At 38.9% G+C, this 25,424-nt stretch overlaps 1 protein-coding gene across 1 annotated transcript in view; it reads left to right on the top strand.

The window, feature by feature from the left end:
- The first annotated feature begins 3,818 nt into the window (after window positions 1-3,818).
- The window catches only part of PPIL4 (peptidylprolyl isomerase like 4), a 36,254-nt gene continuing 14,648 nt past the window's right edge, over window positions 3,819-25,424 (top strand). Inside the window, exons 1-10 of the mRNA XM_043888280.1 lie at window positions 3,819-3,971; window positions 8,422-8,489; window positions 8,575-8,639; window positions 8,924-9,041; window positions 9,706-9,848; window positions 10,630-10,726; window positions 11,487-11,603; window positions 16,578-16,702; window positions 18,148-18,214; window positions 19,668-19,779. Of these exons, the coding sequence (XP_043744215.1) occupies window positions 3,902-3,971; window positions 8,422-8,489; window positions 8,575-8,639; window positions 8,924-9,041; window positions 9,706-9,848; window positions 10,630-10,726; window positions 11,487-11,603; window positions 16,578-16,702; window positions 18,148-18,214; window positions 19,668-19,779 (982 nt within the window). The 5' untranslated portion in view covers window positions 3,819-3,901. The remainder of the gene's footprint in view (window positions 3,972-8,421; window positions 8,490-8,574; window positions 8,640-8,923; window positions 9,042-9,705; window positions 9,849-10,629; window positions 10,727-11,486; window positions 11,604-16,577; window positions 16,703-18,147; window positions 18,215-19,667; window positions 19,780-25,424) is intronic.

Genomic DNA, 25,424 nt, shown 5'->3' with positions numbered 1-25,424 from the left:
TGAAAACTGGTAAATCTTTTTTCTGTATACATGCTTTTTAGAGCAATTTAAGGTTTAAAGTTAAGTTGAATGTAAAGTACAAGGAGTTCCTATATACCAGGGCCCCCCAACCTTTTTGGCACTAGGGACAGGTTTTGTGGAAGAAAATTTTTCCACGGATTGGAGGGGTGGGGGATGGTTTCAGTATGATTCAAACACATTACCTTTTCTGTGCATTTTATTTCTTTTATTATTATATCAGCTGCACCTCAGGTCATCAGACACTAGATCCCAGAGGTTGGGATCTCTCCACCCTCTCCCAGTTTCCCCTATTATTAACATATTGAATTAGTCTGGTGCATTTGTTACAACTGATGAACCAATACTGGTACACTATTATTAACTAAAGCTCATAGGTTTATGTTAGGGTTCACTTTTTGTGTCCTAGTTTTACAAAGTTCTGCAAATATTGATACATAATGTCATGTATTCACAAATACACTGCTGTCAAGTTGATTCAGTCCTTCAGAGTCTTTGGGACCCTAGGGACCACAGCCCACCAGGCTCCTCCAGGCAAGAATACTGGAGTGGGTTGCCAATTCTTCCTTCAGGGGATCTTCCTGATCCAGGAGTCAAACCTGCATCTCTTAACTCTCCTGCATTGGCAGGCGGGTTCTTTACCACTAGTGCCACCTGGGAACCCACCAATACGGACAGCCTCATACAAAATATGATGACGCATAAGGGACATGGGTTTGATCCCTGGGTCAGGAAGATCCCCTGGAGAAGGGAAAAGCTACCCACTTCAGTATTCTGGTCTGGAGAAGTCCATGGACTGCATAGTCCATGGGGCTGCAAAGAGTCGGACATGACTGAGCGACTTTCACTTTCGCTTGCCCCACCAGCTGTAGTGCAGTGGGTAATTGTATGGGCTCCATGGTCAGCTCTCACAGGTTCAAACCTCAGCCCTGCCCCTACGGGGACTTGTGGATGGTGGTAGTTTAGAGCAGACACAGTGAGAGCAGAAGCCCCACACACGGTAATAAACAGAACCACGGGGGCTTCCCTGAGGGTTCAGCTGGTGAAGAGTTGGCCTGCAATGCAGGAGGCCCTGGTTCCATCCCTGGGTTGGGAAGATCCGCTGGAAAAGGGAACGGCTACTCACTCCAGTATTCAGGCTGGAGAATTCCATGGACTGTATATAGTCCATGCGGTCACAGAGGCAGACACGACTGAGCTACTTTCACTTTCACTCATACAAGCAGTTTCTCTGCCCTAAAAATCCCTGTGCTTCAACTATTCATTTCTCCCTCAATTTGCCAGAAAATTGGCAACCACCAATGTTTCTACTATCTACATAATTTCCCTTTATCAAAAAGTTATATGATTGAAATTACACAGTATGTAGCCTTTTCAGTCTGGCTTCTTTCACTTACCTATATGTATTTAAGGTCTGCCATATCTTTTCATGGCCTGCTAACTCATTTCTCTTGATCTTTAAATAATATTCTATTACATGGATGTTTATCCCAGTTTGTTAAACCAGTTTGTATATTTATTAACCTATTTAAAACATCTCAGTTGCTTCTAAATTTTGGCAAATGTGAATTAAGCTGCTATAAACATTTGTGCACAGGTTTTTGTTTTAAAAGATTTATTTATTTATTGGATGTGCCAGATCTTAGTTGCACAGGGATCCTTAGTTTCCTGACCAGGGATCAAACCCAGGCCCCCTGCATTGGGAGCACCGTCTTAAGCCACTGGACCCCAGAAAAGTTCCTTGTATGATGGTTTTTACATGGACCTGTCTCAGCTTCTTTGGGTAAATACCTAACTGTGTGATTTCTTGATATCAAGGTAAGATTATATTTAGCTTTGTACAAGGAAGAAACTGCCAATCTGTCTTCCAAAGTGACTGTATTATTTTACTTTCCCATTAACAATTTCATTGTTATTTTAATTTGCATTTCTTTAATTAATTGCCAATATTCATTCATTTAACAAATAAATATTCACTTATTATGTGGCAGGCAGTCAGTCACTAGGGATACAGCAGTAAACAAAACAGACAAACTGGCTTTCCCTCTAGAACTGACATTCTGGTGACAACATACAAATTTCCTAAATAGCATGTTAGATTGTAAAAAGTACTATGAAGAAAAATGGACATGTATGCTCGTGGGGTTAACTTTAACTGTAATGGTCAGGGAAGGTCTCACTGAGAGGTGACTATGAGGAAGAGACCTAAAGGAGGTAAAAAGAGAGTCATGTGATAACTGGAAAAGAAGAGCTCCAACAAGATGGGATGGCCCTGCGGCAGAACCCTTCCTCCACAAGTAATGTTTAAAGAACAGCAAAAGTCCAGTGTGACTTTTGGTCTAGAAGCCCAGATCTACTAGATTTGGCCTAGTAGCCTAAATCTCTAGAACACCTGTCTTACTAGTCTATTATGGTTCAGGAAATGGTTCCCTCTTGTTGCTGCTTCTCATAGCTAGAGTTACTCGTTATAATCATTGATCTTCTAGCACTATATATTTGGTCAATCACTTCAAGTTGACTAGTCATCATAATTTTTATTGGTGGCTCTGTCACACATTTGGTAATACAAGGTGCAATAACCTTGTAAAATAGGCAGAACACAAGTAATACAGCTAGTCACATTAATGTGGTCTTAAGTAAGCACTTAAGCTAAGAGCTTCCTTTAGATGCAACCCAGTATCTCCCCAGGTCATCTTACCAGTCTGTTCTGTACCTAAAATTAACTCGGATGGAAATGATACACTTGCATTGTACATAAAAGTTCACCAGATGTCTGCACACCTTAACCTTAAGGGGACCCCTTACAGGACTGAGAAAGCAATGTTATCTTCTAAGGAGTTACATGGTTGTCACCAGAAGGAGAAAAACTGATCTTTAGGATTTGAGCAGGTATTTCTCCCATTGGGGAGGAGGCCTGGGTAATGCACAACACAGCTGCACAATGCACATTAGAGGGAAGGGAGGAGGCCGAAGAGCAGAGAAAACTTTTTCAGCTTAAATTGTCCTCTTGCCTCAAAATAGTTTTCTCTTATTTCATCAAGAGTATTGATTAAAAAAAAAAAAAAAGAGTATTGATAAAACCAGTAGAGATATGAGCTGAAACCTACGATTTTTAGCTACTTGCACTAAGGACACACCCACCATCAGCTGTACCTGTGAAAGGTACAGCCCTTGACACAACTGAGCTTCCCTTGTGGCTCAGCTGGTAAAGAATCCTCCTGCAATGGGGGAGGCCTGGGTTCGATCCCTGGTTTGGGAAAATGCCCTGGAGAACGGAAAGGCTACCCATTCCAGTATTCTGGCCTGGAGAATTCCATGGGGTCGCAAAGAGTCGGACACAACTAAGTGACTTTTACTTCGCTTCACTTGACACAATTAGCCAGGAAAGAACTACCTGTTAACCGTCTTTCCGAGTAGCAAATCCTACCTTTAAGGGCTAAAATTTCTGATTCGGGGCGATAAGAAGAGACCGACTAGGTAACTCGGCGTAGTTGTCCCAACAGGGCGGGGGAAGGTGGCGCCCCACATTCGCCTTCGAGCGACGAAACAGGGGGCCTACGGAGCATTAAAGAAAGGTCCGCGTCATTTTTGAGATAAACACAAAATGGAACACAAACCCTTCACAGAAGCCACTTTGAGTGACAGCCTTCCGCGCCAGTCCCCAGGGGCTTTGGAAGAGTTTTCAAAACGGCCGCGCAAGGGTAGGGAACCCACAGACGGCTTGGCTTGCCACCGATCAGACCCGCCCAAGGAACCTCCCCCAGAGAGGGCGGTGTCGCCGGAGGGATGACGTAAAAGGCGTCGCGTCGAGGGTGACGCGTGGCGTAGATGACGTAGCTGCGCCTGTCACCCCAGGGGCTGGTTGCGAGGAGGAGCGGGCGCCATGGCGGTTCTGCTGGAGACCACTTTGGGTGACGTCGTCATCGACCTGTACACCGAGGAGCGGCCGCGCGGTGAGGCCCCGGCCCTGCTCACCTTTCGGCGGGCCGCGCTCTTTTTTTTCCCCCGCTTTGCCTTTTCTGCCCAGTCCCCGGCGTGGACTGGCTGGAGCTTCTGGGCTGATGGTGCCCGCGACCGCGCAGTTTATCAGCGGGCCTTGGTTGAAAAGTTTGTTTCTGAGGAGCAACCCTTCTCCGCCTCTGGTGCTGGCCAGTCGGGTGGCGGGTGCTTGTGATTATTAAATCCCTGTGTGTGTGTAATGCAGGCTGCATATTCAGTGCCTATAGCTCTTGTGGCTTTACTGCTTTTTACTAGTCAGACGAACATAGCGTGTAATCAGTAAATCTTTATGAAAGCAAGGACGAAGGGCTTGGAGCAGTGAGTGTGGGCATCCCTTCTAGGTAGAGGGAGGGCTGTCCGGAGGTGTGCGCTCAGCCTTAGCAAACACTCGTTGATCGTACACTACGTGAGACTTTGTGCCAAGCCGTGGGATGGGCGTCTTGCCCTCCAAGGTCTAATTTTCCATTGGGGGAAATAGGCGCCGCAACCCATTTAATTTCTTAAGCGATGTAGTGGAAGAATGTGTAAGCTGCCATGGAAACCAGAGGAGGGAGTAATTCTTCCTGGCTGGGGGTGGGGAGAGGCAGAATGCTGAGCACTTGAACTCGCTCTTTTAAAAATGAGTGGGAGTGAGGGTGTTCTTGTTTGCTTGGAATTTTCTGGAAGTAGATCGGGGTGGCTTGACAGTGAAATGGCAGACCGTGAGTCTGGTCATATACGGTTTTTGGGTTAGGTCTGGTCCTGAATAGCCTTGTGTGCCCTACTGAAAACCATAATCTTTGAAGGGTTTGAAAGCAGGATTGAGAGAGGCGTAACAAACTTGTTTTAGAACGATAATAGGCAGCAATATGGAGAATGTTTCAGAGTGGGGAGAAACTGGAGAAACTAACTAAACAGGAGAGTTTAGTTACAATCAGGGTCCTGCCCCCAAGGAATGCAGTTTGTCAAAGATGAAACAAGCTATACAATATGGTACCATGAGTGCCTGCAGAGGTGCTAAGCTTTATCCCACACTGAGTTATCACCCCCATCCCAGCAACTCTCAACATACATCTATTCCTTTCTTATACTGATGCCTGTGCCCCACATTTCTCCCACTATTGTCCTTTTGGCAAACTTCCTGTTTGTTAATCAGTTCTCAGGTCAAGTATGATCTCGTCTGTGAAGCTCCCTGTGTCCCTAAGCAGAGTTAGATTGGTTTCTTTTGCTCTGCCTCAGGTCTTTTATAAATCACATAGTACATATTTTGTTATACATTTCCCTGTTGGCCTGGAATTATTTTCAAGTCTTGGTCTCCTCTCAAGAATGTAAACTTTAAGAGAGCAGGGACTATTCCTTAATTATCTCTGTATCTTGAGCACCTAGTGCAGTGCCTGACACTTTGAAGGTGCACACGGAAGTAATGGATAATATGTGTTGTATTCAGACTCTTTGTTCAAGTGATAGAAACTCAGCTGAAACTGCCTTAAAGAAAATAATGGATTGTCTTATGTTACTGGTGTAAGCTTTGGGCTTCCCTCAAAGCTCAGTTGGTAAAGAATCCGCATGCAGTGCTGGAGACCCCAGTTCGTTTCCTGGGTCCAGAAGATCTGCTAGAGAAGGGATAGGCTACCCACTCCAGTATTCTTGGGCTTCCCTTGTGGCTCAGCTGGTAAAGAATCTCCCTGCAATGTGGGAGACCTGGGTTCCATCCCTGGGTTGGGAAGATTCCCCTGCAGAAGGAAATGGCAACCCACTCCAGTATTCTTGCCTGGAGAATTCCATGGACAGAGGAACCTGGCGGGCTACAGTCCACGGGGTGGCAAAGAGTCGGACATGACTGAGTGACTAACACATGACATTTATTTAATCTGTAATTAATTAAAAGATGCTTGCTCCTTGGAAGAAAAGCTATCACAAACCTAAGCAGCGTATTAAAAAGCAGAACTCTTTTTAATTCTTTACTTTGCCAACAAAGGTCTGTATAGTCACAGCTATGGTTTTTCCAGTAGTCATGTATGGATGTGAGAGTTGGACCATAAAGAAGGTTGAGCAATGAAAAATTGATGCTTTTGAATTGTGGTATTGGAAAAGACTCTAATTTAGAGTTCCCTGGACTACAAGGACATCCAACCACTTCATCCTAAAGGAAGTCAACCCTGTATACTCATTGGAAAAACTGATGCTGAAGCTGAAGCTCCAGTACCTTGGCCAGCTGATGTGAAGAGCTGACCCTGATGCTGGGAAAGATTGAAGGCAGGAGAAGGGAACAACAGAGGATGAGATGGTTGGATGGCATCACTGACTCAATGGACATGAGTTTGAGCAAGTTCTGGGAGATGGTGAAGGACAGGAAAGCCTGGCGTACTGCAGTCCATGGGGTCACAAAGAGTCGGACGCGACTAAGCAACTGAACAACAACAAAAGATATTTTTTAAAAAAGATAACATAACCATAAGCCATGGGCACGTCTAGAGAAATAAGCAATAATTCCTCTTTGTTGTTTAGTTGCTCAGTCCTGTCCGACTCTTTTGTGACCCAGTGGGCTGTAAGCCTGCCAGGCTCCTCTGTCCATGGGATTTACCAGGCAAGAATACTGGAGTGGGTTGCCATTTCCTTCTCCAGGGGATCTTCCCAATTCAGATATTGAACCCGTGTCTCCTACATTTGCGGGCAGATTCTTTACCACTGAGCCACCAGGGAGCCCCAATAATTCTTTAGTATCATTCATGTTTATCTGTTGTCTCATAAACATTTAAAAGAATATTTCATCATTTGAAATGGGATCCAAACAAAGACCATGTATTGTATTGGTTGGTACAGCTCTTAAATGGGGCTTCCCAGGTGGCATAGTGGTAAAGAATCTGCCCTCAATGCACGAAACTCAAGAGACACAGGTTCAATTCCTGGGTCAGGAAGATCCCCTGGAGGAGGGCAGGCTGTTTGACAATGTCTTCCCACCTTGAAATGGCCCCTCTCTACTCTCTGCCAGTCCAGTTCTTTTAGTGTTTATTTTCAGCCTCCAGGAAGTCTTCTCTTTTCCCCAGGCAGAAACAATCTCTTTTTTCAACTCTTGTGGCATATTTATTAACAAAACCATACTATTTAAGTGCACCAATGGTATTATCAGGTATGCTCAGTATTATAACTGTTCAGATGTAAGGACCCTCATTTAGTGTAAGCTCCTTGAGGGGTAGGGATCCCTCATGTATCTTTCTGTCTGTTTGGTTTCTAGCTTAGTGCCTTGAGAACTTGCTAGAATGTTACTCTACACCTAGACTATGAACTTGTTAACAGCAGAGATTTACTGGCATTTGACCTTACAGAGTGCCAAGTGCCTAGAAGATACTCAGTGTTTATTGGATAAATGAGTGAACTTATTTTAAAAAGATGGTACATGATTAGTGTATGGATATTTGTGAAGGGAATGGCTACCCCCTCCGGTATTCTTCGGGCTTCCCTCGTGGCTCTGACGGTAAAGAATATGCATGCAGTACAGGAGACCTGGATTCAATCCTGGGTTGGGAAGATCCCCTGGAGTAGGGTAACAAGTCCCTTCTCCAGAGGTACATGGTGAGTGTATGGATTTTAGTGAAGGGGTATTTAATCATTGTAAAAAAAGTTTGATCCCGGATACTTTGTTTTATCTAATGTACATAAGCTGTACCCATTTGCAGATACTCTGCTAGATCCTTTCCCATTACAGTGCTCTCTTTAGTTTTTCTTCTTTCTCTTAACAAAATCGATTCATCAGTAGATGAACTCAGGGAGCTGGTGCTCTGGGACAACCTAGAGGGCTGAGTTGGGCTGGGCGGTGGGAGGGAGTTTCAAGAGGGAGGGGATATATGTACACCTATGGCTGATTCATGCTGATATATGGCAGAAACCAACATAATATTGTAAAGCAATTATCCTTCAATTAAAAATAAATTACAAAATAGAAAAAAAAAAGATGATTGCTTATCCCAGATAAGTTTTAGTTTCCTGTATAGCTCAGATGCCAAAAAAACCCAAAGAAAATGAGAATAAAAGATAACTTAAAATATATTGCATTTTTCTAGGCTTGCTGTGGTGGTTTAGTTGCTAAGTCGTGTCTGACTCATGACGTCATGGACTGTAGTCTGCTAGGCTTCTTTGTCCATGGATTCTCCATGCGAGAATACTGGAATGGTTGCCATTTCCTTTGCCAGGGAATCTTCTTGACCCAGGAATCGAACCCCGATCTCCTGCATTGCAGGCTGATTCTTTACCAACTAAGCTACGAGGGAAGCTTACTTATCTTTTTAAAATGACTTTGGACGTTTGACCGTTTGGGGAGGTTTTTATATGGTAGCTTAGAACTTAAATTATACTAACTGTGCCTTTACTTGATTGAAAATGTATTTGTGAACTGCTGTGGTAAATTTAGTATTTACTTTTTTTCAGCTTGCTTGAATTTCCTGAAGTTGTGCAAAATAAAATATTACAATTATTGCCTTATTCACAATGTCCAGGTGAGTTGGTAGATATTGGTCATGTTCTTTGTTATTGGAACCATCTAACAAACTCTGAATTAACGAAGTCTCCTATATATTACAGAGGGATTTTATCATACAGACTGGTGATCCTACAGGGACTGGACGTGGAGGAGAATCAGTTTTTGGGTAAGTTTCTTTATTTTCAAATGGATAAAAATAGAAATTCCTCTTAAAAATGTTAAGTAGTGTATCTCAATCTGCATTTTTAAATATGGTTCAAATACAGATGTTTCTCAAGTTCCATAAATGTCTATAGCAAAAAAAGGAATATTCTGAATAATGGTGCCATTTCTATAAAGAAATGGTAACCTTATATGCTAACTCTAGTCCCCTTTATTTATAATCCTAGTATGTCTGTATTTCATGTTGAGTGTCCTTATATTTTATAACCTTATTATATGTATTTTTAGTCAACTGTATGGTGATCAAGCAAGCTTTTTCGAGGCTGAAAAAGTGCCAAGAATTAAGCACAAGAAGAAAGGCACTGTGTCCATGGTGAACAATGGCAGTGATCAGCATGGATCTCAGGTTAGGAACTGCGTGAGGACATGAGTTTTGCTGGAGGGCACCCATGAAATTATCTTTTTGAACTATCTAGTAAGGAGAGAATTTCAACCAAAGATATTTGTTAGAATTTAAAAATGACACTGTTTTTTCCTATGTTTAAAAAAATCCTTATTATTTTGTTCTTTTGAATGTAAGGCATATCCTTTGGGAGGAATTTAGAAAATACTGGAAACTTGTAAAAAAAAAAAAAAAACCGGAAAGTACAAAGAAGAAAATAGCATTACCTATAATCCCACAATTCATAGATCATCACTGTTCAGAGACAAAAAGGCCTGTCCTTGCAGTATTTATTACTTATTTCAAAACAGGTCATGTTGAGCACGTTTCATTCACTGTCACAATGTTCCCATTGGAGTAGATGCTTTTTTTCCGCAGAGTTTACTTGTGAAAAAACTTGAGATTTGGTTTGTTCAAGTATTTTTTAAACAATCAAGCATCTGTGTATTTATTAATATTTTATATTTAAACTTTGTGCCTTTCACTTAGTACTAGTACCAAGTGGGTGAGAAATACTAGTAGCGAGTACTAAATGCAGTTAATGTAGAGTCTTTTGTAACTAATACCAGTTTGAATTATATATATATATAGGTATATATTTGTATTTATTAAATGTCTTTTTATATAGTTTCTTATTACAACAGGAGAGAATCTGGATTACCTTGATGGCGTTCATACAGTGTTTGGTGAAGTGACAGAAGGCATGGACATAATTAAGAAAATTAATGAGACCTTTGTTGATAAGGACTTTGTACCATATCAAGATATCAGGTATGGTTACTATTTATTATTGGAATGGACTACAGTGTTTTCATATGTGATGTTTGCTAGATAATAGGGATGGCATACATAGGACTGGTTTTTGGATAATTCTAAAATGTGAATTAATTGGAGACAATAAGAATCTTTTGGAGAAGGCAATGGTACCCCACTCCAGTACTCTTGCCTGGAAAATTCCATGGACGGAGGAGCCTGGTAGGCTGCGGTCCATGGGGTCGCTAAGAGTCGGACACGACTGAGAGACTTTACTTTCACGTTTCACTTTCATGCATTGGAGAAGGAAATGGCAACCCACTCCAGTATTCTTGCCTGGAGAATCCCAGGGACGGGGGAGCCTGGTGGGCTGCCATCTATGGGGTCGCACAGAGACGGACACAACTAAGGTGACTTAGCAGCAAGAATCTTTATAACAGAGAAGACCATTACTGTACTAATTATAATTGCTTACGTTGGGAGGAATTACTAATTTTTTAGTTTTTTTTTAAAAATTCAGATTATTGAGAGAGATGACAAGATTACTAAGATATAGCTATTCATATTACATCTTAGCATAATGCAGAGAATTAATATATAATATCAAGCACTCAAAAGCAATAACACTATCAAAGTATATTCTAGTAATACCCCTGTGCAATAAAATTTAAGAGCTTACGGATTTTTTTTTTTTTGGCATTAGGGATACTTAAGATATTTGTTATAATTTTTATAAAAAATGAAACATGGATTCTGAAATAATATGAATGTAACATTTGACTTGGATTTATTTTATAAGGATAAATCATACGGTGATTTTAGATGATCCATTTGATGATCCTCCTGATTTATTAATTCCTGATCGATCACCAGAACCTACAAGAGAACAACTAGATGTGAGTCGAGTCTTCTTATGATTGAATGTACATACATATTAATGTTTTGCATAGATTTTGCTTTTAACCTTTTTAAAACTTATTTCTCCAAAATGATTATCTTGCTTGATCAGTAATACTAAGCAAAGTGTGCAGTTCTTTTTCTCTTCCATGGAGACACTCATTTTTCTACTTGTCTTTTCCCTAGTATTCTTTCTTCAGTTTCTGTTCTACCAGAACAGTCTTAGCTCTGGATACAAATACCTTGATAAAATGTTTCTCTTACCTCTTAATTCTGGATAGAGTATAGCTTTAAGACTAAATTAACGTTGTCAGCTTGTGAGGGAACTTTTCAACTGGGGACACTTTTGAGCCAGGATGGAATGCAGAAATTTCTGTGACTTAGTGGGGACTTCCCCTCAGATCTTTTAAGGTATAAATTTCTGCTTAATGAGACTTCCTCAAAGCTGAGTTTATCTCTATAGTTAGGATTTAATCCTTAATTTCTAAGATCATTTATCTTCTGTATTCAGCACTTACTTGGATACCGGATAGTTCTTATATAAATGTTTATTTTGATTTAAAAATAAATTAGAAGCCTAGTTTAGCCCATATTAATGAATTAGCTTAAATCAGTTTTCAGAGGTTTATAAGTTTGTTTCACATTTGTGAAACAAATGTTTTAACAAATTTGATGAAACTAAGAATAAAGCATAATGTCTCATGTTTCTTAGATTTTTCGTTTATATGTATATATATATGAGTAACTTCTGCCTTACAGAGTGGTCGAATTGGAGCAGATGAAGAAATTGATGATTTCAAAGGGAGATCAGCTGAAGAAGTAGAAGAAATAAAGGCTGAAAAAGAGGCCAAAACTCAAGCTATTCTACTAGAAATGGTAAAGTAATTAATTTGTTCAAATAGTTGTTCAGCAGTATGTTCAGTACATACTCATTGTGAGTTTATTCCTGACTTATTGATAGTATTAAAATATTAAAAATTTAGCTCAGAGTTCTTTTCTGGGTTAAATTTGATATGACATAATAACACATATGAAAGTAAGCAGTTTGGTTCTACTGTCAGTGTAGTGTCAAATGCATTTTAAGCAAATGGGAAATGGGTATCTAGTTTATAAATATTAATTGGATTTCAGTTGCTTATACTTATCTCAGTTTTAAAGAGTTTCTTGGACTGAATTTTAAGTATAATAGAGAATAATGTTTTGTATATCTCTAGTATTGAGATGAAATAATAGAATAGTAATTATAGGATAAAATAAACCTGGGCAGAAATTGAACACTCTAAAATGTACTCCTTTTCTCTTTTACTAGCAATATGAAATTTTTGGGGGAACAGTTATTCAGTACATGGTTATTTCACATACTAGGCTTTTTTTTTCCCATTTCTTATTTTTGTGGAATAGGTATACCTTTCATGTAGTAGATCATCAATTTTGGAATGGATAGCTAATAATTAAGTTTTTATTACTAACGTCAGTTTATATAGTAGAGCTTTCAGATTCATTATCTGTTTTAAAATTTCTATTAGCATCACTAGTCTGAAGGAACAAATATTAAAGAGTATAATTCAAGAAAACTTTACTGAATTAAAAAAGTTAAAAATGCACAGTTTAATGAACATACTGTGTTACCTGAGAATTCTGACCCAGAACAGTCAACACCAAGACAAACTCTAAGAAAATTATGGACTTAAAAGAAAAATCTTTTGAACACCTGGCAGCAGGAGTAAGTGACTTAAAAGGGAATGAACATTAGATTATCATTAGAGTGTTCAGCAACAAATAATAGAAAGTTTATGCCAGAATTAAAGGGTTTAACATATTCCGTAAACTTTTTTATTTTCAGAGAATTTCAAATTTACAGGGAAAAAAAATAATGCAGAGAACTTCTATATACCTTTTACCCAGGTTCATCCTTTTTTTCTTTTTTTTGGCCACACCACATGGCAAGTGAAGCTATGAGCCATGCCATGTAGGGCCAGCCAAAATGGACAGGTCATGGTGGAGAGTTCTGACAAAACATCCAATGGAGAAGGGAATGGCAAACCACTTAAGTATTCTTGCCTTGAGAATCCCATGAACAGTATGAAAAGGAAAAAAGATACGACACTGAAAGATGAACTTCTCAGGTCAGTAGGTACCCAGTATGCTTCTGGAGAAGAGCGGAAAAATAGCTCTAGAAAGAATGAAGAGGCTGAGCCAAAGCAAAAACAGTGCCCAGTGGTGGATGTGACTGGTGATAGGAAGTCAAGTCAGATGCTGTAAAGAACAATATTGCTTAGGAACCTAGAATGTTAGGTCTGTGAATCAAGGTAAATTTAAAGTGGTCAAACAGGATGGCAAGAATGAACATTGATATTTTAGGAATCAGTGAACTGAAATGGACGGGAATGGGTGAATTTAATTCAGGTGACTATTGTATCTACTACTGTGGGCAAGAATCCCTTAGAAGAAATAGAGTAGCCATCATATTCAACAAAAGAGTCCGAAATGCAGTACTTGGATGCAATCTCAAAAACGACAGAATGATCTCTTGTTCATTTCCAAGGCAAACCATTATCATAGTAATCGAAGTCTATTCCCCAACCACTAATGCCGAGGAAGCTGAAGTTGAACGGTTCTATGAAGACCTATAAGACTTTCTACAACTAACATCAAAAAAAGATGTCCTTTTCATCATAGGGGACTGGAATGCAAAAGTAGGAACTCGAGGTACCTGGAGTAACAGGCAAGTTTGACCTTGGAGTAAAACATGAAGGAGATCAAAGGCTAACACAGTTTTGCCAAGAGAACGCACTGGTCAGAGCAAACACCCTCTTCTAACAACACAGGAGACAACTCTGCACATGGACATCACTAGATGGTCAATACTGAAATCAGTTTGTTTCTTTGCAGCCAAAGATGGAGAAACTATGTACAGTCAGCGAAAACAAGACTGGGAACCGACTGTGGCTCAGATCATAAACTCCTTATTGCGAAATTCAGACTTAAATTGTCTGAGGAGGCCTTATAAATAACTGAGAAAAGAGAAGTGAAAGGCAAAGTGAAAAGGAAAGATATATCTGTTTGAAGGCAGAGTTCCAAAGAATAGCAAGGAGAAATAAGAAAGCCTTCCTCAGTGGTCCATGCAAAGAGATAGAGGAAAACAATAGAATGGGAAAGACTAGAGAGCTCTTCAAGAAAATTAGAGATAACAAGGGAACATTTCATGCAAAGATGGGCACAAGAAAGGACAGAAATAGCATGGACCTGACAGAAGCAGAAGATATTAAGAAGAGGTGGCAAGGATACGCAGAAGAACTATACAAAAAAGATCTTCATGACCCATATAACCACAATGGTGTGATCACTCACCTAGAGCCAGACATCCTGGAATGCAAAGTCAAGTGGGCCTTAGGAAGCATCACTGCGAACAAAGCTAATGGAGGTGCTGGAATTCCAGTTGAGCTATTTCCAATCCTAAAAGATGATGCTGTGAAAGTGCTACACTCAATATGCCAGCAAATTTGGAAAACTTGGCAGTGGCCCCTGGACTGGAAAAGGTCAGTTTTCATTCCAGTCACAAAGAAAGGCAATGCCAAGAATGTTCAAACTACCACACAATTGCACTCATCTCAATGCTAGCAGAGTAATGCTCAAAATTCTCCAAGTGAGGCTTCAACAGCATGTGAACTGAGAACTTCCAGATGTTCACGCTGGATTTAGAAAAGGCAGATGAACCAGAGATCAAATTGCCAACATCTGTTGGATCATCAAAAAAGCAAGAGAGTTCCAGAAAAACATCTGCTTCATTGACTATGCTAAAGCCTTTGACTATGTGGATCACAACAAACTGTGGAAAATTCTTCAAGAGATGGGATTTCCTGAGAAATCTGTATGCAGGTCAAGAAGCAACAGTTAGAACTGGGCATGGAACAACGGACTGGTTCCAAATTGGGAAAGGAATTCGTCAAGGCTGGATATTGTCACCTTGCTTAGTTAACTTATATTTAGAGTATGTCATGTGAAATGCCAGAATGGGTGAAGCACAAGCTTCAATCAAGGTTGCTGGGAGAAATATCAATAAACTCAGATATGCAGATGACACCACTCTTATGGGAGAAAGTGAAGAACTGAAGAGCCTCTTGATAAAAGTGAAAGAGGAGAGTGAAAAAGCTGGCTTAAAACTCAGCATTCAAAAAATTAAGATTATGGCATCTGCATCACTTCATGGCAAATAGATGGAGAAACAATGGAAACAGTGAGAGACTTAATTTTCTTGGGCTCCAAAATCACTGCAGTTGGTGACTGTAGCAATGAAATTAAAAGATGCTTGCTCCTTGGAGGAAAATCTATGACAAACCTAGATAGCGTATTAAAAAAGCAGACATTAATTTGCCAACAGAGGTCTGTCTAGTTGAAGCTATGGTTTTTTCATTAGTCATGTATGGATGTGAGAGCTGAACCATAAAGAAAGCTGAGTGCTGAAGAATTGATGCTTTTGAGTTGTGGTGTTGGAGAAGACTCTTAAGAATCCCTTGGGTTGCAAGGAGATCAAACCAGTTAATCCTAAAGGAAATCAGTTCTGAATTGGAAGGATTGATGTTGAAGCTGCAATAGTTTGGCCACCTGATGTGAAGAACTGACTCATTGGAAAAGACCCTGATGCTGGGAAAGATTGAAGGCACGAGGAGAAGGGGATGACAGAGGATGAGTTGGTTGGCTGGCATCAATAGCTCAATGGACTTGAGTTTGAGCAAGCTGCAGGAGTTGGTGAAGGACAGGGAAGCCTGGCGTGCTATAGTCCATGGGGTTGTTAAGAGTCAGACACGACTGAGTGACTGAACTGAACATGGCAAGTATTTTCCCTGACCAGGGTCAAACGTTTACCCACTGTGTTGGGAGCACGGTGTCTTAGCTACTGGACCACGAGGGAAGTCCCTCCCCCCCCCACCTTTTTAAAAATGTGTTTATCCAAGAGGAGACAACGTCACATGATAATGTTGTCTGAACTCATCTCTGAGAATTTTTTAATATATGTATGAAGGAATGTTGTTTCCCCATCTAAAGGCTCATGGTAAATATATTTTTCTCACAATGAAAACACCACCATCATTAAATCATGGTTTTATCTTACTGTCACCCTCTCGAGTTCTTCAGCAGAATGCGGTTTGCTTGGTTCATTGTGGTAATTGACTATGAAGTTGACTTTGGTTTGCCTGAAGTAGAAGATGATAATGTGAGGTCAAAAAGCTCAAAACTGTATCCAGGAATTGGTGTTCCATACTGCACAATACTGTGGAAGAGAATTAATTGGGCATTACTTACTTAAAAGGCTAGATTCAATGTAATAGTATTTCAAAAGTTTAAAAAGAAGCAAAACTAAACACTATGTTAGGGATATATACCTATGTGGTAAAACTAAATCTGTAAGGGAATGGCTAGGAATGAAAATCGAAGGCTCATTTGTGGTGAGAGAGGAAGAATCAGGGAACGTTTTACTGGTAGTTCTTAGGCTGGTTGGCACCATGGGGTCTTTTTATTTTCATGCTACTTAATTTAGATATACTTTTTGTAAATTCTTTAAAAAATAGATCAAGTACTTGAAAAAAGAAAAAATAGAGATGAAACTGGGAGTCTAAAGCCAGTAGACTTGGTAAATGTTCACTTTGTGTGAATACCATGCCTGTTACTGTTACTGCCAGGAAGAGTGGAGTTTTGAATTTTGAAATCTGTTTAGATCTCTTTCCCAGAGCCCACAGTTAATAATGTAAATTTAGATATTTTAGGGAATCAGCAATGGGAGCTAACTTCATGGTATTTATGATGGAAATTAAATAAAAGAGTTAATTTATATTCTTGTTTATCATTTAGGTGGGAGACCTACCTGATGCAGATATTAAACCTCCAGAAAATGTGCTGTTTGTTTGTAAATTGAATCCAGTGACCACAGATGAAGATCTGGAGATAATATTCTCAAGATTTGGGCCAATAAGAAGGTAGTCTATAGAATTAGTGAAAGATTTAGAGAAACTAGGTATTGGTGGTTTTCTAATGACATTTTTGATGAGTCTCTGAACTATAGATGAAATTCATATTAGTGAGTTTTACAGGTGAATATGTTGAACAGTAGGGAAGAAAAACACGTATGTATGCCTATGTATAGATATGTGTGTGTGTGTGTGTGTGTGTTATAAATTGAGTGATTTTCTTACAACACATACATTTCAACTGTAAAACAGGAAGTGAATGAAACAGTTTAAGTGTAGTTCTATAGTATTTTCAAAAACCTTCTTTAATATTTTAAATGTCTGTCTCATTTAAATTTTCCCTAGAATTTCCAGCAACCTCTTCCAAAATTAATTTTAATCTAAGTTTTCTAAAATTTTTCTTTTGGTTAATTTTGCCTGTGTTATTAATGTAAAAGTTTTGAAGCTAGTATTTCTTTGAGAAAGGAAAGTATTTTATAATTGATTAAAAGTATTATGTTTAGAATTTCCTTTTATTTCATGTTTTTTCTTCTGTGAAGCCATTCTTTATTATTCCTATTGAAAGAAAAATTTTTCTTTAAAAGACTACCTGACTTTATTCTTCCACTCACTGATAGTATATCATCTTTATAAAAAAAATTCTTATGCTGTTACATCTTATTTTTAAGTTGGACGTTATATACTCATTTGTTCTCCCTGCCTGCTACTTTGGTTGTATCATAACTTTGGTTAAGTCTTTGTTCAATATTTACATTTTAATGTGTACTTAAATATTGCAACAGCTGAACCATGTGCTGTAATGTGATTGCTTTTCCTTTCACAATTTTTTTTCCTCTCGCAATGTTTTATATTCCTGTTTCATATCATGTTTTTAAAATGAGGCTTAAGATATATGAGCAAAAAGGGTTAAACCAAGTGCGTCAAATTCCACCTTACTGGCTATTTCACTTGGTTATTAAGATGGATTGGTTCTATGTAATAGCTGTACTGACGGGATTAAATTTGAGCCTTGTTTATATTAAAATTTAAAAAAATCCAATCATAAGTTTACTAATAAGCATGTGTATATATATGAATATGTGTGCATTATTCTGTAGTGACATTAGATAATCTATAATTCATTATATTTGACTAAAAATCAATTATGATTTAAAAGAATTTTTAGCAGTAATTTCCCTTTGCTAAAGAAAAATTAAATGTTTTTATTTTGTTCTCCAGTGTTTTAGGAATTTAGGATTATAGGCCTGTATAGGGCATTTATAGTAGAATCTAAAAAACTTAGTTACTAGACAGGTCAGTTATTTTAAAAAAAATAATTATTATTGAAGATATTTGGAGGAATATAACTGTGAATTTAACTTTGCCTTTTAATAATTGGCTTATTTTGTTTTTTACTTTTGAGAAGTAACAGTGAATGCTCTTTCTTTCTTTCTTTTTCCACACTTACTTTCAAGTTGTGAAGTTATCCGGGATTGGAAGACTGGAGAATCCCTGTGTTATGCTTTTATTGAATTTGAAAAAGTAAGTCATAGTATAGCTATCTTAAATTTGTATTTTTTTTTGGTTCTATGGTGTTAAAGTGCGAAAATGTAGAGAACTTTTTCTAGTCTGGAAGATTAGGAAGTTAGTTTGCCTTTTCTTTAGCACCTAAGAAAAATAACTTTAATTATATTCAAATAGAGGATAAGTTTAATATCTGTTAACGTTAGTATATGTACTTTTACTTACATTGGGTTCAAGACCAACCTGTGTGAAGGTATCTAAAACTTTTTTAAAGTTTTAGGTAAAGTCCTTCACATTCTATAAGTAAGTTTTCAGTGCTATTTAGGTAGATATAACAATTGAGTAGTAGAAAGAAAACCAGTTTGAGTGTTATTATGATCTAGATACTAATTTGAACTCTGTCACTGACCAACTATTCTTTGATATTTGGCAGTTTATTTAGAATTCTTTTTTCTAGGCATTATTTTTCTTATAAATAAAATTTGAGGTTTGGATTAGATGGTACTTTCTAGATCTATAATAGGAATGATAGCTTATATTACTCAAGTAATTTTCTTTAAGCAAGTGTTATGCTCACATTTAGGTCTCATAACTCTGAGATAGGTACTATCCTCCTTTTCTAAATAAGTAAACTTGGACACACAGTGGTAGTATGACTTGTTTAAAATCGTGCACCTAGTTAATGTCATAGCCTTCTGTTCTGCTGTTTTAGTTTCAAAGAAATAGTTAATAACTCAGTTAACACTCTTTGTTACAAGTATTAACTACCACCCATATTTGTAAAATTGTTCAGATTCAAAGCATTGTAAATACTCATATATTCAGTGTAATTCTTTTAAAAAATCATCAAATTTAAATGTGACTTATACAGTGGCTAGAAATATTTGTATTCTAGTTCTTCTCTGCACTTTTCTTCATCTGATAAATAAATACAAAAGCTGTTACTTACCCTTAGGATATGAACTTAGATATGTCTGGTGCTGTTCCTGCTACTTTTGGTCATTTAGCTAGGCTGTGTTATTTCTTTTTGTAACTTTGGACTGATGTATGTCCAATAGTAGCTCATTCTGAATTATAATTGTTCCAAAGTATTTGTCATATACCTTCTGTGTTTCAGGCAGTAGGCACTGCAATAGGCCCTAGCGGTTCAAAATGTATACTGGAGGGTTGAGGAACACAGACACATAACAGATTATACCTAGACACTGTGTCAAGTGTACCAGAAATAGTATTTACAAGGCACATCACTGTCAGCAGAAAGGAGATCTTGCCTACCTTTTGTTGCTATGAATGTTTTTCTCATAGGGTTGTTATCAGAGTTAATTGAGGTAATAGATGCAAAGCATTTGGTGCATAAGTATTCAAGTTTTAGTTTTAGTAACAAGGAACTTTTTATATTTTCAGTATTTATTCTAGCTGCAGAAATCTTTTCCATAAAGATTTATGCTTGAGTTTTTATGATTACTCTCAGGAAGAAGATTGTGAGAAAGCATTCTTCAAAATGGACAATGTGCTTATAGATGACAGAAGAATACATGTGGACTTTAGCCAGTCTGTTGCAAAGGTTAAATGGAAAGGAAAAGGTATGTTGTTCATCTTCATTTGTTTCTGTTCTGCTTTGCATTCTTGTGTGCGTGTGTCTCTCCTTTGACAGTGCTGTTAATTAGAAATGTTCGGAGATGTAACTCCTGCTGTTTGATTTTATGTAGCTGCTTTCTAGCGTCTAAGGTGGGTAGGGTGGGTGTGTGGGGGTGTGTGTGGTGTGGGTGTGGGGATGTGTATTTTAAACTAATGATGAATATATTTTCTACATTTGACTGTATTATAAATTACTTATAATTACCCATTGCAGACATGACATATTTCCAAAGTAATTATTATGACTTTGGTGGTTTGGCTCTTCTAGATGCAAAACTTTCTTTTGGCCACACCGTGCGGTGTGCAGGATCTTAGTTCCCTGACCAGGGATCGATCCTGTGCCCTCTGCAGTGGAAGCAGAGTCTTAATCACTGTACTGCCAGGGAAGTCCATGATGCAAACGCTTAATTCTTCCTTCTAAAGTTTGTTTGTTTTAGTTGTTATATGTATATAGCTCAGATGGTAAAGAATCTGCCTACAATGCAGGAAACCTGGGTTTGATCCGTGGGTTGGGAAGATCCCCTGGAGAAAGAAATGGCAATCCACTCCAGTATTCGTGCCTGGATAATCCCATGGACAGAGGAGCCTGGTGGGCTATAGTCCATGGGGTCACAGAAAGTTGGACTAAGTGACTAACACACACATACGGTGCAAAATTGAAAAGATCAATGAAAAGGTGGTAGAACAAAGTCTCTTCCACTCCTGCCTCTCATCCATCCAATTTCCCTTACCAGAGGTAACCGCTATCTGAGGAGGCCTTACAAATAGCTGTGAAACGAAGAGAAGCGAAAAGTAAAGGCGAAAAGGAAACATATTCCCATTTGAATGCAGAGTTACAAAGAATAGTCAGGAGAGATAAAGCCTTCCTCAGCTATCAATGCAAAGAAATATAGGAAAACAACAGAATGGGAAAGACTAGAGATCTCTTCAAGAAAATTAGAGATACCAAGGGAACATTTCATGCAAAGATGGGCTCAATAAAGGACAGAAATGGTATGGACCTAACAGAAGCAGAAAATACTAAGAAGAGGTGACAAGAATACACAGAAGAACTGTACAAAAAAGATCTTCACGACCCAGATAATCAAGATGGTTTGATCACTCACCTAAAGCCAGACATCCTGGAATGCAAAGTCAAGTGGGCCTTAGGAAGCATCACTACGAACAGTCGTAGTGGAGGTGATGGAATTCCAGTTGAGCTACTTCAAATCCTGTAAGATGATGGTGTGAAAGTGCTGCACTCAATATGCCAGCAAATTTGGAAAACTCAGCAGTGGCCCCTGGACTGGAGAAGGTCAGTTTTCATTCCAATCCCAAAGAAAGGTAATGCCAAAGAATGTTCAAACTACTGCACAATTGCACTCATCTCACACGCTAGTAAAGTAATGCTCAAAATTCTCCAAGCCAGGCTTCAGCAATATGTGAACCGGGAACTTCCAGATGCTCAAGCTGGTTTTTAGAAGAGGCAGAGGAACTAGAGATCAAATTGCCAACATCTGTTGGATCATTGAAAAAGCAAGAGAGTTCCAGAAAAACATCTATTTCTGCTTTATTGACTATGCCAAAGCCTTCAACTGTGTGGATCCCAATAAACTGTGAAAAATTCTGGAAGAGATGTGAATACCAGACCACATGACCTGCCTCTTGAGAAACCTATATGCAGGTCAGTATGCAACAGTTAGAACTGGACATGGAACAAGAGATTGGTTCCAAATAGGAAAAGGAGTACGTCAAGGCTTTATATTGTCACCCTGCTTGTTTAACTTATATGCAGAGTACATCATGAGAAACGCTGGGCTGTAGGAAGCACAAGCTGGAATCAAGATTGCCAGGAGAAATATCAATAACCTCAGATATGCAGATGACACCACCCTTCTGGCAGAAAGTGAAGAGGCACTGAAAAGCCTCTTGATGAAAGTGAAAGAGGAGAGTGAAAGAGTTGGCTTAAAGCTCAACATTCAGAAAACTAAGATCATGGCATCTGGTCCCATCACTTCATGGGAAATAGATGGGGAAACAGTTGGAAACAGTGTCAGACTTTATTTTTTTGGGCTCCAACATCACTGCAGATGGTGATTGCAGCCATGAAATTAAAAGATGCTTACTCCTTGAAAGGAAAGTTATGACCAACCTAGATAGCATATTAAAAAGCAGAGACATTACTTTGCCAACAAAGGTCCGTCTAGTCAAAACTATGGTTTTTCCAGTAGTCATGTATGGATGTGAGAGTTGCACTGTGAAGAAAGCTGAGCGCCGAAGAATTGATGCTTTTGAACTGTGGTGTTGGAGAAGACTCTTGAGAGTCCCTTGGACTGCAAGGAGATCCAACCAGTCCATCCTAAAGGAGTTCGGTCCTGGGTGTTCATTGGAAGGACTGATGCTGAAGCTGAAACTCCAATACTTTGGCCACTTCATGCGAAGAGTTGACTCACTGGAAAAGACTCTGATGCTGGGAGGGATTGAGGGCAGGAGGAGAAGGGGACGACAGAGGATGAGATGGCTGGATGGCATCACCGACTCGATGGACATGAATTTGGGCAAATTCCAGGAGTTGGTGTTGGACAGGGAGGCCTGGCGTGCTGCAATTCATGGGGTCACAAAGAGTCGGACACGACTGAGTGACTGAACTGAACTGAACTGAACTGACTAACCACAGCTACCTGTTTCTTTTGTAACCTTCCACATATATTCTTTGAATATATCTAATTATACATATTAATATATATATGTAAAAAAAGAAAGCATAACTGTTAGTCACTCAGTCTTGTCTGACTCTTTGCCACCCCGTGGACCATAGCCTACCAGGCTTCTCTGTCCATGGAATTCTCCAGGCAAGAATACTGGAGTGGGTTGCCATTTCCTTCTCCAGGGGATTTTCCTGACTCAGGGATTGATCTGGGTCTCCCGCATTGCAGGCAGATTCTTTATCATCTGAGCCACTTATTTGATGTTTAGGATTTCATTTCATGTTTTCCCACATAATTATTATATGTGTGTATGTGTCTGTGTGTGTGTATATGTATATATATATATATGTGTACATAAAATTTTCTCCTTTAAAAAAGAAACACACATATATGTATGTTTTCTCCTTTAGAAAAGGAAAGCAAATGACTGCAGGCTATACATAGTGTTTCTGTACTTTGCATTTTTCATTTAACAATATATCTAAGAGATAGTTGTATCAGTATCTGAAGTAACAGTTTATCTTTTCAGTGGCTGTGTAGTGTTTGATTGAATTCTGTAGTATAATTTACTGAACCAGTCCTATTAAAGCACAGTCAAGTTTCTAATCTTTTGTTCTTCTGTGTACTGTGTCCTATTCCTATACATATTGACATTCCCCACAGATGCATAAATATGTCAAATAAATTCCTGCTAGTAGTAGCATACAAAACTTAGGTAGAATCTGTGTATACTGAAATAATACGGGTTTTTTGATCACTGATGCAGTGTTTTGGCAGTTATTCACCATGTAATGCTAAATTTTACTAGGAATTCTAGGATTATTTTCTTTTTCTATATAACACTCCATTTCTCATGGTTCTTATGAACATTTTTTCCCTCCCCACATATAATTGTAGCTTTATGGTCAAAAGAATCAAGTATATTCAGGAAATATAGACAAACAATGACCTAATGTATTATGGTTCTGGTCCCGTGGTACTGCCAAGTAGCTCTTCTGTGGAGCTCTTTTCCTAGAAAGCTAATTTAATTTTGTCATTTGGGATACATATGAAACAAATATTATTATAATTCCTCATTACAGAGAGGGAACTTGAGGCAGCTTCTTGTGAAGTGATTTACCCAGGGTTGGGTTTACCCAGATTTAAACCACTCCTGAATCTGAATAGTTTTTTCTCTCAATTTTCTTTTCTTCCTAACGCATCTACCCACTTTAGAAATAATACTGCCTTCCTGAGTAGTTTCAGTATAGTTTATTTATAGTAAAATGTCATAAGAGACATGCTTCAGTTTCATGTGTGCTGTCATAAACATGTAATTTGTTGTTAATCTCAGTTCATGTTGTGATAATTTTATGTATTATGTTTTCACATTTAAAAAAATGAGTGGTATCCTATGCCCTGGGCTTCCCAGGTGGCTTAGTGGTAAAGAAAATGCCTGCCGTTGCAGGAGCTGCAGGAGGCTTGGGTTTGATCCCTGCGTTGGAAAGATCCCCTGGAGGAGAAAATGGCAACCCACTCCAGTACTCTTGCCTGGAGAATCCCATGGACAGAGGAGCCTGGCAGGCTACAGTCCATGGGGTCACAAAGAGTTGGATATGACTGAGCGACTGAGCACACATCCTCTATACCATTCATGGTGCTGAGTACTTTTCCTTATAGCCTTATGAGGTGATTCCAACAGCTCTCTGAAATGTTAATATTATTTTCAGTTCCTAAATGAAGAGCGTTTCAGAGAATTGAAGTTTCTTACCTACGACTTCTCACTGGAGTCAGAATTTGAATCCAGAACTTCTCACTGTAATATGTTGCTCCTTCTATACTTCATCCATGGTGAGACTTCTAATGGCAAGCACATGGCAGACACTTTTTCAGTGATGAAACCATGCCTATTTGCTACAGTTACCACTATTTTAACTCTTTATGCTGTTTCACATTTATATGAAACATTGTCTACTGGCTATTTTTGTTTCCAGAGTGTCTGAAATTGCCAAATAGATTAACCTTGTCTTTGATGCTTACCCCTCTTTTTACTTTTCTCTTTTGTTTAAATACCCTGGTGGCAGTCAAGGTGTATATAGGTTTTTCAATCAAAACACCTGAGTACCTCAAGTCAGCTTTATTTGCACATGCAATCTTGGACTCTTGTGTAGCAGGCCTTCCCCTCTGGAAACCTTTCCTCACAGTAGTTGAGGGGGTGGGTCAGGCAGGTTAGGCAGCAGGTCTAGGACACAGACAGGAGCGGGATCCTCATCGGATGGAGACTAGGTTTGAGATTAGAGAGGCTCCATGGGATGCTCTCTCCTTTCATGCCCTGCTGCAGTAGGCCAGTTAACAGTCCTGTTTTTCTGAAGGAATTGTTGATTTCATTTTTGGCCCTTGGAAACAGTAAAGGTGCTCTTAAGAATTTCAAAGCAGAGATAGTTTATCTTTAGTGCTCTCTTCAACCTTTCCCTCTCACATCTCTTTAGTGAAAATCTGTACATTTCCTGCTATCCCCTATCTGCCTGGTGTTCTGTTGAGATTTTGAGCAGTCTGTCTTGACAAATCAGAGATCTTTAAACTCTCATTTCTTCTAAACGTATAAGCCTCTCGGATCCCAGGAACAAGTCCTAAGCCCTCAATTTTCTTTGGGCCTAATGTTCTCATAGACTTAACGGCTCTACTTAAACCCTGCCTTATTTTCCAGTGGTCGTATTTGTGTAATTTAGGATTTGAAAATTTGGTGTTGTAATATTCACATATATCATTAGGGGGCAGCATATCACTACCTAACTAAATGGATTTCTGAGTTCAGTTAAAATAGTGGTGAAGAATGAATTACCATGATTCTTTTGTTTTCTTCTCAGCCTTTTATATCCTCTGATAAATTGCTTAGTTGCTCAGTTGTGTCTGACTCTCTGCAA

The sequence above is a fragment of the Cervus elaphus genome, chromosome 26, assembly GCF_910594005.1.
Source record: "Cervus elaphus chromosome 26, mCerEla1.1, whole genome shotgun sequence".
NCBI lineage: Eukaryota > Metazoa > Chordata > Mammalia > Artiodactyla > Cervidae > Cervus > Cervus elaphus.
The sequence above is the reverse complement of the archived record's forward strand: the minus strand, read 5'-3'. Positions and strand labels throughout refer to the sequence as shown.